Source organism: Paracoccidioides brasiliensis (genome assembly GCF_000150735.1).
Source record: "Paracoccidioides brasiliensis Pb18 unplaced genomic scaffold supercont2.1, whole genome shotgun sequence".
NCBI lineage: Eukaryota > Fungi > Ascomycota > Eurotiomycetes > Onygenales > Ajellomycetaceae > Paracoccidioides > Paracoccidioides brasiliensis.
In genome coordinates this window covers 608,194-626,329 of record NW_011371358.1, presented here as the reverse complement: position 1 = coordinate 626,329, position 18,136 = coordinate 608,194, and the positions used below count along the sequence as shown (strand labels likewise).

The window sequence follows — 18,136 nt, the reverse complement described above, 5'->3', positions numbered from 1 at the left end:
CAATTTATTCTTTTTCCTTCTGAAGTCTAGCCCCACACTCTGCCAGACAAACAATGTCCCCTGAAATCCAACTGGCAGAATCACAATGGCTCTCACAACTGGCGGTTATGAGGCAAGCTATGGCGGATTTAAAGCTCCCAAAATCCGAAGACTCAATACTGTATGAGAATAATCTTTTCTTTGACGAAGATGATATTGCCTCAGCTCCTGAATCAGTTGAGGATCTATGGGACATGATCAGTGAGGATGAGGATACAAGTAATGATTCATATGCGATGGTAGATGACAAAGCGAATGGACAAGAAATTTCTGAACCAAAGGGAATTTACAACCAGCAATGGCTTTTCCATAAATGTCAGTCTATTGCGGAACAGAATTCTAGTTTAAATGCCTCCGAACTGCAGCAACAACTTCTCTCAGTGTTAGGTGCAAGTGCCCCACCCGATGAATTACAGATATCCTTGACGGAAATTGTAGGATTCGATGATTTGGATTTTGTGATTGACCTTATTGCCCACCGAGATGAATTGACATCAATGAAAGATTCAGAAGGCAGCGATATATTTAGTCGATTACAAACAAAAGGACAGCGGGAAGAAGCTTTACGACAACAAGATTACGAACACAAACACGCAAAATTGGCACAAAAGCAGAACCGCGAAGGTCCTATCTACCCACATGTGTACAAGGCGTACCAAGCAGGAAATACCCTCTCAGTCAATGGAATAAAGTACGGCCTTCCTGTTGGTAGCACCCACGTTGAAGAACCGAGATATACGGAATACACCATTCCAGCCACCAAGGTCGGAACCCTGGGTGCAGACCAGAAATTAGTTGCCATTTCAAGCATGGATGGACTCTGCAAGGGTACCTTCAAAGGATACAAGTCACTGAATCGAATGCAGAGCTTGCTCTACCCCGTTGCATACGGAACAAACGAAAATATGCTGATATGTGCACCAACTGGTGCTGGTAAAACCGATGCTGCGGTGCTGACAATTCTGAATGTGATTGCCCAAAATACCATTCCGAACTCCCTTGAAAACTATGATGCCACCGAGTTCGCCGTTATGACAGACGAATTTAAAATTGTCTATGTTGCCCCCATGAAGGCCCTAGCTGCAGAAGTTACGGAAAAGTTAGGAAAACGCCTTGCTTGGCTGGGAATCCAAGTCCGCGAGCTGACAGGAGATATGCAGCTGACGAAAAAAGAGATTGTGCAGACCCAGATCATTGTTACCACACCTGAGAAGTGGGATGTTGTAACCCGCAAGGGAACTGGGAATACGGAACTTGTCCAGAAAGTTCGTCTGTTAATCATTGACGAGGTCCATATGTTACACGACGAACGTGGAGCTGTGATCGAGTCTCTCGTTGCAAGAACGCAGCGGCAAGTAGAGAGTACGCAGTCACTCATTCGTATAGTTGGCTTATCGGCTACCCTGCCGAACTATATCGATGTTGCAGACTTTCTCAAAGTCAACCGAATGGCGGGCTTATTCTACTTTGATGCCTCCTTCCGTCCTGTCCCTCTTGAACAACATTTTATTGGTGTAAAAGGAGATGCCGGGACCAAAAAGTCTAGAGAAAATCTCGATATCGTCTGTTTTGAGAAAGTTCGAGAGATGCTTGAACGGGGTCATCAAGTCATGGTCTTTGTTCATTCCCGGAAAGAAACTCTCAATGCCGCACGACTTCTACGTCGGATGGCGGTTGACAACCAGTGCGCAGACCTCTTTAGCCCTGTGGAACATGAAAATTATTCGCAGGCCTTGCGAGATATCAAAACAAGTCGTGGTCGGGAGATTCGAGAGCTTGTTCCATACGGCTTAGGAACCCATCATGCAGGAATGGCTAGGTCTGATCGCAACCTCATGGAGCGTCTCTTTTCCGAAGGGGTGCTAAAAGTTCTTTGTTGTACAGCAACTCTCGCTTGGGGTGTCAATCTTCCTGCTGCTGCAGTCATTATCAAGGGAACTCAACTGTACAGTGCTCAAGAAGGAAAATTCATTGACCTTGGTATTTTAGATGTCCTACAAATTTTCGGTCGAGCTGGTCGTCCACAGTTTCAGGACACAGGCATAGGCTTTCTTTGCACATCGCACAATAAATTGCAACATTACCTATCCGCCGTAACTTCTCAAGAACCCATTGAATCTCGATTCTCGCGCAAACTAGTTGATAACCTAAACGCGGAAATCGCTCTTGGAACAGTAACTTCTGTTCCCGAGGCAGTTCAATGGCTTGGATACTCATACCTCTTTGTACGCATGCGACGGAATCCCCACAGTTATGGTATTGACTGGGCAGAAATTCGAGACGATCCCCAGCTCGTCCTCAGAAGACGAGATCTGATTATCAATGCTGCACGAACGTTGCAGCAAAGCCAGATGATCATATTTAACGAACTGACCGAAGAACTACGCGCGAAAGATGTTGGAAGAATTGCAAGTCAGTATTACGTCTTGCAAACAAGTGTGGAAATATTCAACTCCATGATGAATCCTATGGCCAATGACGCAGATGTCATGAAAATGATCAGCATGAGTGGAGAATTTGACAATATCCAGTCTCGTGAAAACGAATTCAAAGAGCTTGACAGACTTCGTCTGGAGGCAATTAAAACCGAAGTCGAAGGAAGCAATGATAACGCCCACGCGAAGACGAATATCTTGCTGCAATCTTACATTTCTAGGGCTAGGATTGAAGACTTCGCTCTCGTTTCCGATTCAGCGTATGTGGCTCAAAACGCTGCACGCATCTGTCGCGCCCTGTTCATGGTTGCGCTGAACAGGCGTTGGGGATACCAATGCCAAGTCTTATTGTCTACGTGCAAATCGATTGAGAAGCAAATCTGGCCGTTCCAGCATCCCTTCCACCAATTCGACCTTCCTCAACCAGTTCTGAAGAACTTGGATGAAAAGTTCCCATCGTCATCTATCGAATCATTAAGGGATATGGAACCTGCTGAAATCGGCCAACTCGTCCACAACAACCGCATGGGCAACACTATTTCGAAACTCCTAGATAATTTTCCAACACTGGCTGTGGAAGCCGAAATTGCGCCTCTCAATCGTGATGTTCTTCGCATCCATCTTTATCTGTATCCTGAGTTCCGCTGGAATGATAGACATCACGGGACATCGGAGTCATACTGGATATGGGTCGAAAACTCGGAGACATCGGAAATCTATCATCATGAGTATTTCATTTTGAGCCGCAAGAAACTCAACGATGATCACGAGTTGAATTTCACAATTCCTCTGTCCGATCCTCTACCTAGTCAGATATATGTCCGTGCAATTTCTGATCGCTGGCTCGGAGCAGAAACAGTGACTCCCGTTTCATTTCAGCATCTAATCCGTCCAGATACGGAAAGTGTATATACCGATTTATTAAATCTGCAACCCCTTCCAATTTCCGCACTAAAGAATCCGATTCTAGAAGAAATATATGGACAAAGGTTTCAATTCTTCAACCCCATGCAGACGCAGATATTCCACACCCTCTATCACACTCCCACTAATGTTCTCTTGGGTTCCCCCACGGGGAGTGGCAAAACGGTCGCAGCAGAACTCGCAATGTGGTGGGCATTTCGCGAAAGACCAGGTTCTAAGGTTGTTTACATTGCACCCATGAAGGCGCTTGTTAGAGAACGAGTGCACGACTGGAAGCGTCGCTTAACTGTTCCTATGGGTCTAAAATTGGTAGAATTGACTGGAGACAACACTCCAGACACGAGAACAATCAGGGACGCTGACATTATTATCACCACCCCCGAAAAATGGGACGGTATTTCCCGAAGTTGGCAAACAAGAGGCTATGTTCGTCAAGTTAGCTTAGTGATTATTGACGAAATCCACCTTCTTGGTAGTAACAGAGGACCCATTTTGGAAATCATTGTTTCCAGAATGAATTACATAGCTTCCCAATCTAAAGGCGCCGTTCGCCTCCTTGGCATGTCCACGGCATGTGCGAATGCAACTGATCTTGGAAACTGGTTGGGAGTTAAAGAAGGGCTTTTCAACTTCCGCCACTCTGTACGACCTGTTCCGTTAGAGATATACATCGACGGCTTTCCAGAACAACGTGGCTTCTGTCCACTGATGCAGTCGATGAATCGGCCTACCTTCTTAGCTATCAAAAATCACTCCCCGGACAAACCCGTGATTGTCTTCGTGGCATCTCGAAGGCAAACACGTCTTACAGCAAAGGACCTGATCAACTTCTGTGGCATGGAAGATAACCCACGGCGGTTCCTTCATATGCCCGAAGAAGACTTACAGCTAAATCTTTCTCGAGTCAAGGATGAGGCGCTTAAAGAGGCTCTCGGTTTCGGAATCGCCCTCCACCATGCCGGCCTTGTTGAATCGGACAGGCAGCTATCAGAGGAGCTCTTCGCGAATAACAAAATTCAGATTCTCGTTGCAACCAGTACTCTCGCATGGGGTGTCAACCTTCCCGCTCATCTAGTGGTCGTGAAAGGGACACAGTTTTTCGATGCAAAGATTGAAGGGTACAAAGATATGGACCTTACAGATGTTCTGCAAATGTTGGGACGCGCTGGGAGGCCACAGTTTGACACGTCAGGTATCGCGCGTATATTTACACAGGGTTCTAAAAAGGCGTTTTACAAGCACTTCCTCCACACAGGCTTCCCTGTGGAGTCCACACTCCACAAAGTCCTCCATGACCATTTGGCCGCCGAGGTTTCTGCAGGTACCATTACAACAAAGCAGGATGCCCTGGACTACCTGACCTGGACGTTCTTTTTCCGTCGTCTGCATAAGAACCCTTCTTACTACGGGCTTGTAATATCCGCTGAAGAACACAACACCATGACAGCACAACAAATCGCATCAGATTTCATAGTCGAATTGGTAGATCAATGCTTAACCGAACTTGCAGAATCCTCCTGCGTTCTATTTGACTCGTCAACAGGCTTTGTTGACCCAACCCCGTTCGGGAAGATAATGAGTTATTACTATCTTTCGCATAAAACAGTTCGTTTCGTCATGTCCCGCGCAAAACCGAATCCCACCTTTAGCGACGTACTCAGCTGGATGTGTTGCGCCACGGAATTCGACGAGCTCCCTGTCCGCCACAATGAAGACCTGATCAACGCTGAGCTGGCACAAAATCTCCCTCTTCCAATTACAGCCATGGGGACATCTCAACCCCTGTGGGATCCGCACATCAAAGCCTTTTTACTCCTCCAGGCCTTCATGTCTCGCATCGACCTTCCCATAACTGATTACGTTGGCGACCAAATCTCCGTTCTAGACCAAGGCATCCGAATCATCCAAGCATGTATCGACATTTTAGCAGAACTGGGCTACCCCAACGCTTGCACAATGATGATGACCCTCTTACAATGCATAAAGTCTGCCCGCTGGCCAGACGACCATCCCCTCTCTATTCTCCCTGGCATTGCCCCGGCCGCAAACGAGTCACCAAATCCAACGCAACTTCCAGCATCCCTTCCATCCCTTCTCGCCCTTCCCCAATCAACTCTCACATCCCTCCCCCATACACTCAACCTATCCACACAGCTATCCTCTCAGTTTTATCAAGCTCTCTTTCTCCTTCCTGTTGTCTCAATATCTATATTAGATCCATCACCCGCAGGTTTGACGGTCTCTCTAACCCGGAAGCATCCCCTGCCTTCGCACCCGCGGCGAAGAACTACGACTCAAGGTGACGATCAGTCATTCCGCGTTTACGCGCCACATTTCCCCAAACCGCAGACGGAGAGCTGGTTCGTGCTTGTTACTTCAAACCCTCGTGCGACTGGGGTTGATAGCGGAGGAGTGAGAGAAAATATCCTGGCGCTCAAACGTGTATCCTGGTCTTCTTCCAGTAGCACCTCCAGGCCTGGAGACAGGGGGAATGTCGTTGCCAGAGCTAAGATAAGATTTCCTGAGGGATGGAATAATGATGACAGTCATGAGCTTGAAGTAGGTGCTGATGAGAAGGGCAAAAGCAAGACCAAGCACAAAGACCATGAGGATGCCGGGGAAAAATTGAATGTGACCGTGAGGGTGATTAGTGATGCTTACATTGGCATGGAATGGAGTGTGGTATGCTAGGTTTGTAAATAGGAGTTAGATTGGATGTATAGATATTGAAATAAAACTCAAAACAGGCGGGTTGTTAGATTGATCTATGCATGGCTCAATGGATAAAAATTCTTTCATGGAAAGGGAGTATTTTCAAGCTATCATCCCTTCTAGCTTTAGTCACATAACACAGTCAGGTGCATATCCAATACGTTTCATATGCCTTTAATCGACCTGTAAGTGAAGCGAAAACCGCAAGACTTTGCGAGAAATCTATTTCTAAATACCGTTTTAGAATAGCCGACGGTGGAAACTATATAACAAAATGATATCCTAGAGATAGGATGAAATGGTGAAATATCGCAACTGGGGAGTGATGATAACTTGAGCAAATTCATAACGGAAAGGTGGTAGCTGAGTCTCCAATATACAAGGATAATGAACACCCAATCGGAAAAAGGGAACAGGGGGAATAAAGATGAACAAACAGGAAGCGCAAAAGAAATATAAAATATGCAAAAGTGATAAGAAAAAGGTGTCATGTCTGCAAGTAAGTATTTCCAAGAACATAGCTCATTTTCGAGGCGTACAACCAAAGTCAATCAAATGAATCCAAAAGACGAAAACCCAGAACACCATTCGGGAACCAAATACACAAATCCAAACTCCCAAAATACAGCCGTAAAATCAACCAACGAATACAACACTTCCCAGGACTACACAATTTCAATTGGAGCCTGCTGCGACCTCCCCCGCCCATGCCCCTTCGGCACGGATATTAGCGTAGGCACGACCGCCCTCTTCTCACCAAATCGCTCATCATCACAGAGAAGAGAATCACTCCGCATCGCGCTTATGGGAACAGTCATCTGCTGCTTTGTTCGCTTTGCCACAGAAATTGAGCGGGCAACAGATATCTCGGCAGTTCGCGCGACAGCGACGGCAGGGGGATTATGCCTAACTGCATTTCTAGGTGGTAAAAGGGACTTTGATTTTAATCTTGTATTGGGTGGAGGTTGCTTGGAAAGGGATGTGACCATTTTTGGAGGAAGGGCAGCAGCTGGGTCTGAGGGTACTGGGGGAGGCTTTCGCTGGGGGGGTGGAGGCGGGGGTTTCGCCAGTTGGTCAACGGTCGGGTGGGAGTGAAGCGGTTGAGGTGTTGAGGACTTGGATCCCGATTTCGTTTCTGATTTCGTTTGGGATGAAGTGGAATAATTCACCTGTGTTTTGGACTCGGGTTCAGGCCTCAACTTTGTTCCAGATTTGTGTAAATGACTTCGAGCTTTCACCTTGGCGGCGCCATTCGAAGAATCAGGTCCCTCCGATTGTTCTTTTTGGAGTGTTCGTCCAGGGTCTTTTAGAGTCGTAGAGGGTAACTCAACGCGCACTCTAGGATTGAGTATTTCCCAAATATTATCATCGGGAGTTTTGATACGAGCATGTTTAAAGTTGAATAATATGATCTCATCCTCTCTGCAAGAGTCGCTGTCATCCGACGTCGACGACGACCCTGATCCAGTTGATAAAAATGATGACCCTTCCGGCGCCCATTGGCTTTGAGAGCTTGAAGACGTTGGCAGGGATGACATTCTTGCCTGGGGGGTCGGGATAGGAATATCCTTTGCAGGGACGATAATCTCGTTCACTACCCTGCGAGGAGAGGGTGGAGCGGTATTGGATCTCTGTAAAGGCTTGCCAGGAACAGTAAAATTAGAAGCATTGGGTAACTTAGACGGTTTGGATGTTGGTGTTGCCGGAAAAAGGGTAAACGTCGGCGACTTGGCTAGAAGCGGAGATGTCAAGTGTTTAGGTGGAGGCATAAGGCCACCTCCCAGTTCCTGCTTTTGCATGACAGGTTAGAGAACACCAAGGCAGACTTGAGAAAAGTTCACAAAACTCACTTCTTCATCATGAGTCCTCAGCATATCAAGAGTCCTGCTTCGTTTGGCCAATAATGTCGAAGGGGGTGGTTTGCCGAGTACGGTGCCAAACATTACACTGTACCTCTCAAGGTGGATATCAGGGATATCAACTGTGAGCAATGGGGAACATAGATCCGGTGCTCCTGATGAAGTGGTGGGAAGAGATGCGATTTCCTTCGAAAGCAAGGGCAAGTGTTTATCTTGCTGAACACTCTTCTTCGGGCTAGATTTCAGTGACTCTATATCAATATATTTAACCAATTTCTTAGATTCCTTCATCTTTTTTGGTGGTCTCGTAACACTCCCATCCACCTTCCCTGCTTCTTTAAGTTTATTATTCTGGAAATCATCCCAAGGCTGATAAGCGTGGTTTGGGCGAATATGAGAATCCTCTGGTGAATCACGGCCTCCGTGGGAGGTTACGGATCGATCGTTAAGTGGAACTTGGTAAATCGGTGTATCGGGGGGAGGCACTGGATTCTTCGATTTGAAGAGGCCGCTGATTTGTTTCCATTTCGTCGCCTTGGGCTTCAACTTTTCAGTATCTCTATCTTCCACTCTTACCGACCTGGCATCTAGTAGCGCTGTGGATACTGTACACCACGGTCCGGATTGCTGAGTCCTGTGCATCGTGGGGCTCCCTAACGCGACGCCTATCATCATAGTTCCATTGTCGGATGTGTTAAAGTCTTGAAAATGTGGGGAGGGGATTTGTTCCGGTTCAGATGACAACTGAAAATCGAAAGCGGGAGGGACCTTCCACCTCTCCCGCTGCGAACTGATATTGATAGTAGCGGTATTGTTTCTCTTAGAGCCTGTGTTACCAGCTGAGGATTGGACAGCGTCCTGCAGGCCAAAATAGGGAAACGCAGATACGTTATTGAGTGTACGCCGTGAGGTGGTGTCACCGGTCGTATTTGCACGCTGTCTCATTTTAAATGATTCCACTATAACTTGAGATCTGGTTCTGCAGGTTAGGCTACGCTTCGAATGACCCAATATAGACGGAGAGAAGAATAGCGAGCCCAAAACCAAGAATAGGGGATAAAAGGTCCCCAAATGAATGGACAGCTTCCCAGAAAGCCAAAAATAAAAATAAAATTAAAAAAAAAATAAAAAAAAAATTAATGTGTAAAGTGCTGGGTAAAAAAAAAGAGAATGGGAGGTGTAAAGGAATGTAGGATAGGAATGAAGAAGAAACGACGGGAATGACAGGACGCAGAGGGAAAACAGAAAGCTTCACAACAGTCTCGCGACGGCGACAGCGGTTCAAATAAGGTACATGGGCAGAAGTGGTGGCGCCTGCATGCCCCAGGCTGATATTATCCTCCATCGTCGAGCGTTGCACCATTCAAATTTGTTCTCTGGATATGGGACATGGATATAGGTGAATGGGTGGATTGGACCTTGCAGACATCTAGATTGCTGAAACACATTGGAGATATTAGCGCTCTTATCACGAGTGGTTAATTGGTCGTAATAATAATAACAGCATAAATCCCCGATACACATGTTTTGCCAAAGCCAGTATGCGCAACACATTAAGCACGAGCGGTATAACTCAAGGAAAGGAGATTATCCATATCGTGTCAGTTTCCAGCACTGGTAGGGCTGTCAACCGTCACTGGTCAAACATTCGATGGCGACTAGGATGTCAAATTGCATGTTCAGGCCAACGGCGGGACCCGGCAAGGCATCAGCCAGTAACGGCAGGGTTTGTGCCGCGCTCTCTTCTAGGAGGCCCAAGGAATTTAATCATGCCTTCATCCCTACAGCCACCAATATGACTGCTCTGATCCCGGGTTCCAATTGTGTTTGGACTAGACAGGGGACGGCAAAAGGCTCGTCATTATCGCTTATTATTTGGAGCAGAGGGGACCGAACGGGGTTGTCAGCCAACCCGGCCAACCACAACGCTCTCTTCAAGTAAAGGGAAAGCCGCCCTGTAATTAGACGCTGAATTCCTTAAGTGTTTCTCTTGAATTTTGCTGATTGGGGCTTTTCGATGCTTTTTCAGGCGCTGTTCGACAGAAACTATATCGAAGAGACTTAGCCCGCAGCTGAAACCACCAAGATGCCCCATCCGGAGTTAGATTTGACGGTTTCCCAAACTTTGTCTAATTGTCGCAGGGTCAATTTCCAGCGAATTGGTTTCAAGGAGTTGATATAGTTAACCATCGGGTTATTATTTTTCGTTTTTCAACGGTCAGGATTTGATGTCTGTTCTCGTTGGTACAGATTAACTAGTTATTCGCAAATCATTCGCGTCCTTGGATGTGCACAGCCTGTTTGCAACTGCCCATGATCCCCAGCACGCACTTAAAAAACTCGTCCGTCCATTCTCCGATCCTGTCTTCGTTGCCCAACGTGGGCGGGCAGACGTATTTTGTGCTTGCGGGGCGGCGGCGAGGAGGCTCCTCAAGTCACGAGCCACGAGCCACAGCAGTGAATCGCGATGCTTCGCATCATCACAGCTTCATGGCTTCTGGTCTAGCAGCCCGGTTTATCGCAAAGCTACACAACCTTTAACCGCTTTACTATGCCTGAATTGGAATTACCACAGCCCTTTTTGATCATAGAACGTCTGATTTGTCGCAATGGAAATTGACAGGTCATAAGGACAGAGCTTTCGCCTCTCTAATCAGACACATTACAACGGCTCCAAGTGGTATCTGGGCATTTGTTGCCTCGTTGATTCATGAGATTTCACTGCTTCAAGCATAGCCATTCTTTAAAACAATTTGAAAGGTGAGTGAGTTGTAAGAGAATAGCTTAAGAAACCCTTGCCGACACCATGATAGACATCAAGGTGATGATGAGTTGAAAACCAAAGTGCCTTTATGCACTTTGCTGTGTTTATTAATGTAGGTGAGCATCTCAGCGGTTACTATGCAGAAGTCCCGTCATGCCTAACAATTTATATCAGATTTTCAAATGACTAATTAACTGCTGGTACGAGGGGCGCTTGCAGAAAGGACCATCCGGCACCATGCACCTGGGCTTGTGGTCATACGATTTTGAGTGACTCCTAATATGTCACTGTCTGATTTCCTTGTTTGAATCCGTCTGCTTCTGTCTCCGAGTTCTATATGAATAGCTTTCTCGAGAGCGAACTTTTCTTTTTCATTCTTATTGCTTTCCTGCTAATCTATTCTTTTCTCCCGAGGACATCCCTGCTTTTCAGTTTTTCTACTGCCTGGCATTGATAAATATGTTATTTGGGCAGCCGCAGGAAACTATGGACATCTATTCTCAGATTTGTTCCTCGCAAGTCTTTTCCCATAAATAGTCCAGTTTCAGCTCATCTGTCGCCGGCCGTTTTGAGTTGGATATCTATGTACTCAATCTTTCAAGCATCGACAACAGCTGCCTGAACAGCTTGTTTGCCCAGCTTCCCCGCAGGTTGTGTCATTCTCTTAGAAGATATCAATGTTGCTAGAACAACGCGAACGGAAGACGGTGAAACGACAGAAAACGCCGGCCAGGTGGTAGACCCTTCGCAGAAGAGCAATTTTCATGGATATGTATCTCTGTCCACCCTTCTTAATGCCCCCGACAGTATGTCTTCACAAGGTCAATTTCTAATTATTTCGACGAACCTCATCCAGCATCTGGATAACACGCTCATCCACCCTGGCTGTGTGGATAGAAAAGTTTTATTTCAATTCACTGATAAGAAGATGAGTTCTCATCTTTTCTGTACAGTTTTCAAGCAGTCAGATGAGGATCACAGGATCACAGCAAGTCAAAGAAGGAAATTGATGATAAAACAATTGAGTGACCTGCAGATGGATTTGCTGTCAAGATGTAAGGAGGCGGCGCCGAGACGGTTCACGTAGGGATGGTTATATGGGAAGCCGAACGGGTGGGCTTGACTAGTTAAGGAAGCAGACAAAGCAGACAAGCGTATGCCTACAAATAGAAGTGGTATTAAGAATTGAGGGTACAAGTGAATTAATTGTATGCGTATTCCAGTAACCCTGATATATTGAGAACGAATCGCTGACCCTCTGAACAGTGGGTCAGATTAGCTATCTATATAGAGCTTCTATCAAGCTCCCGTCGTTCATGGAATTGTGACAAGATGCCGTCCTACCTGATTGGGGGGGGTAGGAGCGCCTCCTAGACTTCATCAGTGGTATAATTCTCATAATCTTCTGCAGTAATGATTTATATAACCATCTTGTATAAAGGTGAGAAAGTAGAAGTATCACTGAGAGGAGCCAGCAGTGTCAAGAATTATGCAACAATGTAATGTATTGCAATCAATCATGCTCATGTAGTGTAAAAAAATTATTATTATTACTATAAGTGTATGCAGTCAAAGACTATGATATTTATTTGGTTAAGCTGGAATTTAACTATTTTATAGATTTAATTTACAAGTACAAATTAACTCATGCAATTATAGCATTTCATCCTAGAATAAAACAGCATTTAAACAGACATATAGTAGAAAGCAAGCTATTATGTTTTCAATTTTAAGAAAACTAGTAAAAATAATTAAAAGAATAGAAATTATAAAATAAAACAAAAGAAAAAAAAAGAAACAAAAAGAAAAATAACAGTTTAAAGACAATAGTATTAGATCAATAAAAATATAAAAAGTAAAGTGATATCTATATCTGATACCTATCAATCATAGAGTCACTTTAGATAAAGATCTTATACAAGTTGGAAATTTATTCTCTAGTTAACTAGTTAAATGAATTTTCTGTTTTCTCTATGAAGTTAATTAAAACTTTCTAACTTAGTACTAAAAAGAAAATATATATTTAATTGACTAATAAAGTACATCAAATTTCTTTTGAACATTTTTATTTAAAAAGCAGTTTATTAAAATATAATCTGAACTTCTAACTAAGTTACAAAAATCACCTTTATCTAAATTTGTAGAATTTTTAAATCTTTTCATATAAAATTTAAATTAGTTATATTTAAGTTTCAATTATACTATAGAAGATATAATATTTTTGCACTTAATGAAGATTTTCACTTTAATTTTATTTCAGATCTTGTATATTGACTATTTTTTAAAAGCTTTATTTCTTTATCATACCAAAATATAACTTTTCAATTCTTCTTTTAATATAAGATTAAAAAGACAATTTTTGAGTTGCTTTTTAAATTTCAATATAGGTTTTTACTATTACATTTACTTTTTTATTTTCTAAAATTTTTATATAAATAGATACTCAAGATAGAAATTTGAATACTTTTATAGTTTTTCTTCAAATAGAGATCTTTATTTTTCTTCTTTTTGAGTAAGAAAGTTGGAAGAAAATTTAAACAATGTTATAATAACTAAACAGTTTCATATAAAGAAGATATTTATAGTAAAAATTATCTTTATATTTATTGCAACTGAATGAAGGTATTGATTTAATTTATTTTTTAGTTTTAAAATAAATTTTGAACTTTGAAATAGGCTTATTACTTCTCTATTTAAGAGCCTTTAGAAAAAGACATTGTCTCTTTAACTGAGCTAGCTTTTCTTATTTATATACTATTTCTTCTTTAGATTTTAAATCTTTTTCTTTTCAGATTTTGAATCTTTGAATAGAACTGTTTAAACAAGAATAGGAGAAGTGGCTACTTGTATAAAAGCAAGTTTTTCAGTTAAATTATTAGCTATCTCTAACTATTTTTGAGTAGATACTTTCTGACTAACTTAATAACATTGAGATTGAAGTGAAATGTATTTATTGAACTAGTAATATTCACTTTAAATTTGATAATCTCATGAATTTGTAAACAATAAGTTTAACTTTGATATACTTTAAAATGTACTTATAATATAAATTATATTTTTAAAATCTTAAAAGTTATAAGATTTTTAATGTTAAATTATTTACAACTCAAGAGTATTTACACTAGTGTATAAAATAGTTTTTAAAAAATCTATTATTAAAAATACAAATTATTTTTAAGTAGTCAAGCTATAGTAAAAGATTAAAAATATGAAATTTAATATAATTAAATAAATCTTAAATTGATTCAAAAAATAATAAAAAAAATTTAAGCTAAGAGAAAAGACAATTAAATTTATCTATTATAAGTACTAGTTTGTAGTTATAGACACTTTAAAAAATAAGAAAGTAGATTTAATAATAAAAATTAACACTGAAACTTAAAAGAAAACTTCAAAAGATTATTCTTTAATCTTATATTAATGAAAAGATAAAAGAATTATACTTTAATAAATAAACTGAGCTTTGAGAAAATAGAAAAATATTCAATATACAAGATATGAAATTATAATAGACAGATGTCTGAGTGATAATCTTTCATAATTAAAACTTTTATCTGAATTATTTCTCTTCTGATTTAATCTGTATAAAACTTTGCTTTTATATTTATAGCTTTTATTTTATTTTATTTTTTCCTTCTAATGCATTTCTTTTTTGTTCTATAAGAAAGCGCTAGGGCTGTATTAAGTAGCACATCTATTACAAAAATGAAGTTAAAATTAAAGTTGTTTTCAATAAAATATAAGAAAATAATTTTTTCTACTTGTGATAATATAATTGAAACTAAGATATGACTATTTTAAATTTAATTTTTAAAAAAATGAAGGTTTCACAAGCTTAGATATATATGATTTCTGTGATTTAGTTGTGAATTCAGATTATAATTTAATGAGCTGTTTACTAAATAATGACATTAAAAAGAAACATAAAAAATTACTCTATTGTTCAATTAATCATGCTCTTTCTCTTTTATTCTGAACTAGAAATAAAGTTTTTGATTGACTATATAGAGAAAACAAGGACTTTCTCTAGAGAGTAAGTTTTAAAATCAGATAGAATTTCTACTAACTCTAGAATTTGTTACTTAATCTGTGTCATTAATAAACATTAAAAGCTTAAAGATCATTTCACTCTATGTAATTTTTTTTTATCATTATTACTTTTTTATCATTATTTGTTATTTTTAATAGTCTATTGAGATTTTCTTTTCTGAGATTTTAAGACAATTATTTCTTCTATTTTATTAATAATTTATTTATTAGTTGTTTCTATATTTGTTATTTTTTTCATTATTGTTAGGTTATATTGAACTAAATATATATAATTATATCTTCTATGATAAGTCTGTCTAAATACTATATTATTCTGAAATGAAACACTTTAATTGTATGTTTTAACTTGTATAGTCAGTTATATATAAGATTTATAAAATAGTTAAATTCTAATATAATTAAGTAGATGTCATAGTCAATGACTGCATATATCTCAAATGAATAATATAATAATAATAATAAATATCATTAAAATATATATCAAAGAAGATTATTCTATTTCTTTAGCAATTATTTTAATATAATTTTCTTTTTTTGCTTTCTTAAATTAGAAGTAATATATACTATACCTACTATAACAAAATTAAAGTATATAAAATCTAGTCGTTGAATTCAATGTGAAGATGGTTTGACAAGAAATAAAGTGCTGAGCCCGTTAAACAGCTAGAGATTCAATTCTTTGATGCCCGCTACCTTAGAGCCTAGGCTATGCTCAGGATGTCACAAAGATGCAGCAATTGCGGCACAATTGGACATACAAGAATATGATGCCCTGATCTAGTGAATTTCAATTTATTTAAATAGAGGTAGTTGAGCGTAATATATTTTGGTAAAAATCCATATAATATGCTTGTTAATTGCAGATTTGCTGAAGGTGTGGGTTGCAGGCAGTAACTTGGTTGTTACAGATTACGTTAACTAATGATGGATTGATTAGTAAGACTTCCCCTCTCTGCGCCCAGCAAATTTTGTCCCATATTATTTTTCTTGGACGTTCCTACGTAACAAAAAACATATCATCATCTACTCTCCTCCTCTGATTTTCAACTACTCCCCAGCCATCCCACTGCCATCACATATCTATACACTCACCCACTTCCCCCTGTCCCAGCACGAGACTCCTGTCTGCGGAACTCTGTTCCAGTCACTCCATCTTACTGGGTCAGCTGTGTATCGGTAACTTCCACTTCCGTCCCCCTTCCCTCGGCCCATCAACTACTTGTGCTGATCCTCTCTTTTTCCGGTGAAGCGACTCGTTTCGCTATTCATATAGACCACTTTTTAATATATCGTTCTGAAAACTAAAAAAAAAAAAATGACAGACCCATCTGTCAATAAGCCTGTTGGTTGGCCAGGTATGTATATTTTGTCTGTTCATTATCCATTGCCAAGTTGTGCATTCGGTCAAGATGGGTTCCGGGTGCTGACTTCCCTTGATCTGATCAGACTATCACAATGGGTATATATAATCTGATACCACTTCTTCTGCTTTCCGCCATGCCCGTCAGTTGCGGAACAGAGTCCCTCGAGTTCATGGACTGGAAACTCTGTACTAATTCGGATCACTTTCTGCAGCCTATTGCAGTGTCCGGGAATCGACAAGGCGGCTATCTATAGTACGGATCCACAGTACGCCAACTCGCCATGTGCTAGCTCTCAGGGTTTCACGGTATGGGACATTCAATTTCACAAATGCTGGTAGCCGGAACCAGAACAACCTCGGCCTCCTTTAAATTGCGCCACAGTTGACAGATTCCTATTAGGCCCAGCCAAACGAAATCGCCTTTATCCTGAGCTCTTTCGCAGATACCAAGGATGATGAACCAAAGGAAGTACAAACAAATGGTTTCTACTATGCCGGCGAGAAATACTTCTTTGTAAGATCGGACAAGGACCCGGATTGCCTCATTGGCCGAAAGGTTACTCACACCGTTCTCTCTCACACACTCACTCTCTCGATTTTGCGAGACGCACTTACACCTCATCTTTCTGGGTGCGACCAGTTATATAGGATAAATGCTAACTTCGCTCCCCACCGATAGGAAAAGGAGGGTATCGTTATCTACAAAACCGCCTCTGCCCTCTTTATTGCCCACCACCCACCGAGCGCTCAGACTCCAACCGTCAACGAGTACGTGGATGGATGGGCCAGATATTTGATCAACGCTGAGAAAGCTCAGGGTTGAGATGGAACTATCAGGAAGCGATAAAAGCGAGAGTGGATAATTCTACCAAGAAAATAATATTGTCATAACTAGAGACCAGTCAAACGAATTGATTCGGCATTTTCTTATTTTTCTCCCCTTAGTCACACCTCCAATTCCCGGCCTCCTTTCCCCCACCCACAGCCCGCCTTACCTGACGTCCAGGAAACTGCAACGCAGATATACCACATCCCCTATTGTAATTTGTTAATTTAACTGCTAGAAAACCATTTCAATTATATTTATTTGTGTCTCAAGCAATTCAAGCCCCCTTCTCCTTCGGCACGTCCTCGGGCACCTTAATGGGAGCTTTGCTATAAGGGCAGGGGAAAAGTAATAAACGATCTACCTTGGCTGAATAAAAAATATCTCATTCATCTACCTTTTGAGTACTTTATGCCACTGGCTTCTTCAACATTCGCTTTTTCTATCCTTTGTACCCTTTGCGTGTCCGTCTACAATGAGTGGCAAGCAAGGGTAGCTGGGCTTCCAAGGCTTCTTCCCTCGACCATTACATGAGACAACCCCCACAGCTCTATCCTCCACACACGGCCACAAAGTTTGCAGTCTCTCTTACTCCTTTCGTGGCTTTCTTTTACCCTTGCTCACCCGTTCAATCGCCTTCTGGAGGGGGAGCTTTTTTTGAAGCTGTGTTCTGCCAATCTTGGACTTCCCTTCATATCATTATATCATTATGTTCTCGCCGGTTCCAATCCGAGAATTAAATTTCCTCTGTGCCAGCTAAAGAGGGAGCAGTCACTGATCGCTTGCAAGGTCATTGCCTTTGTGGCCTAGGGGAGAGTCCTACAACTCATCCGGCGGCTCAAGTAAAAACATGTATGTTGCGGATATTGCTGAGTTCACTCAGGTTCTCCTAACTACCACCGAGATGACATTTCACTGTGGCTGGCAACACATTTAACTGTTGTTCTTCCCCCCCCCCCCCCCCCCCGAAGAGGTTACGGACGCTTTTCGGGCCTTTTTTTTCTCCCCCGGACTATTTGTGTTTTTCCTTGATTAAAGGGGGGCTGGTTATTTTTTTAGAGGGGGGGGTCCCTGGGTAAAAATATAACCCCCCCCTACGTTGTGGGGTCCCTATACTTGTTATGAGCGGGGCGGGGGGGAGCGACCCGACCCGATCGACCATAT

At 41.6% G+C, this 18,136-nt stretch overlaps 3 protein-coding genes across 3 annotated transcripts; 2 read left to right on the top strand and 1 right to left on the bottom strand.

The window, feature by feature from the left end:
* Positions 1-53: 53 nt before the first annotated feature.
* On the top strand, positions 54-6,089 carry PADG_00186 (uncharacterized protein; the record flags this gene model as incomplete). The annotated part of the gene is made up of 1 exon (XM_010757938.1): positions 54-6,089. The coding sequence occupies one exon, from the start codon at positions 54-56 to the stop codon at positions 6,087-6,089; it is 6,036 nt and encodes a 2,011-aa protein (XP_010756240.1).
* A 686-nt stretch (positions 6,090-6,775) lies between these two features.
* PADG_00185 (uncharacterized protein) lies at positions 6,776-8,914 on the bottom strand (the record flags this gene model as incomplete). Its single annotated transcript, XM_010757937.1, has 2 exons — positions 6,776-7,897; positions 7,961-8,914. 2 exons carry the CDS (start codon positions 8,912-8,914, stop codon positions 6,776-6,778), a joined length of 2,076 nt encoding a protein of 691 aa, XP_010756239.1.
* A 7,184-nt stretch (positions 8,915-16,098) lies between these two features.
* Positions 16,099-16,969, top strand: PADG_00183 (uncharacterized protein; the record flags this gene model as incomplete). Its single annotated transcript, XM_010757424.1, has 4 exons — positions 16,099-16,138; positions 16,292-16,452; positions 16,547-16,702; positions 16,826-16,969. The coding sequence occupies 4 exons, from the start codon at positions 16,099-16,101 to the stop codon at positions 16,967-16,969; spliced, it is 501 nt and encodes a 166-aa protein (XP_010755726.1).
* Between the last annotated feature and the right edge of the window lie 1,167 nt (positions 16,970-18,136).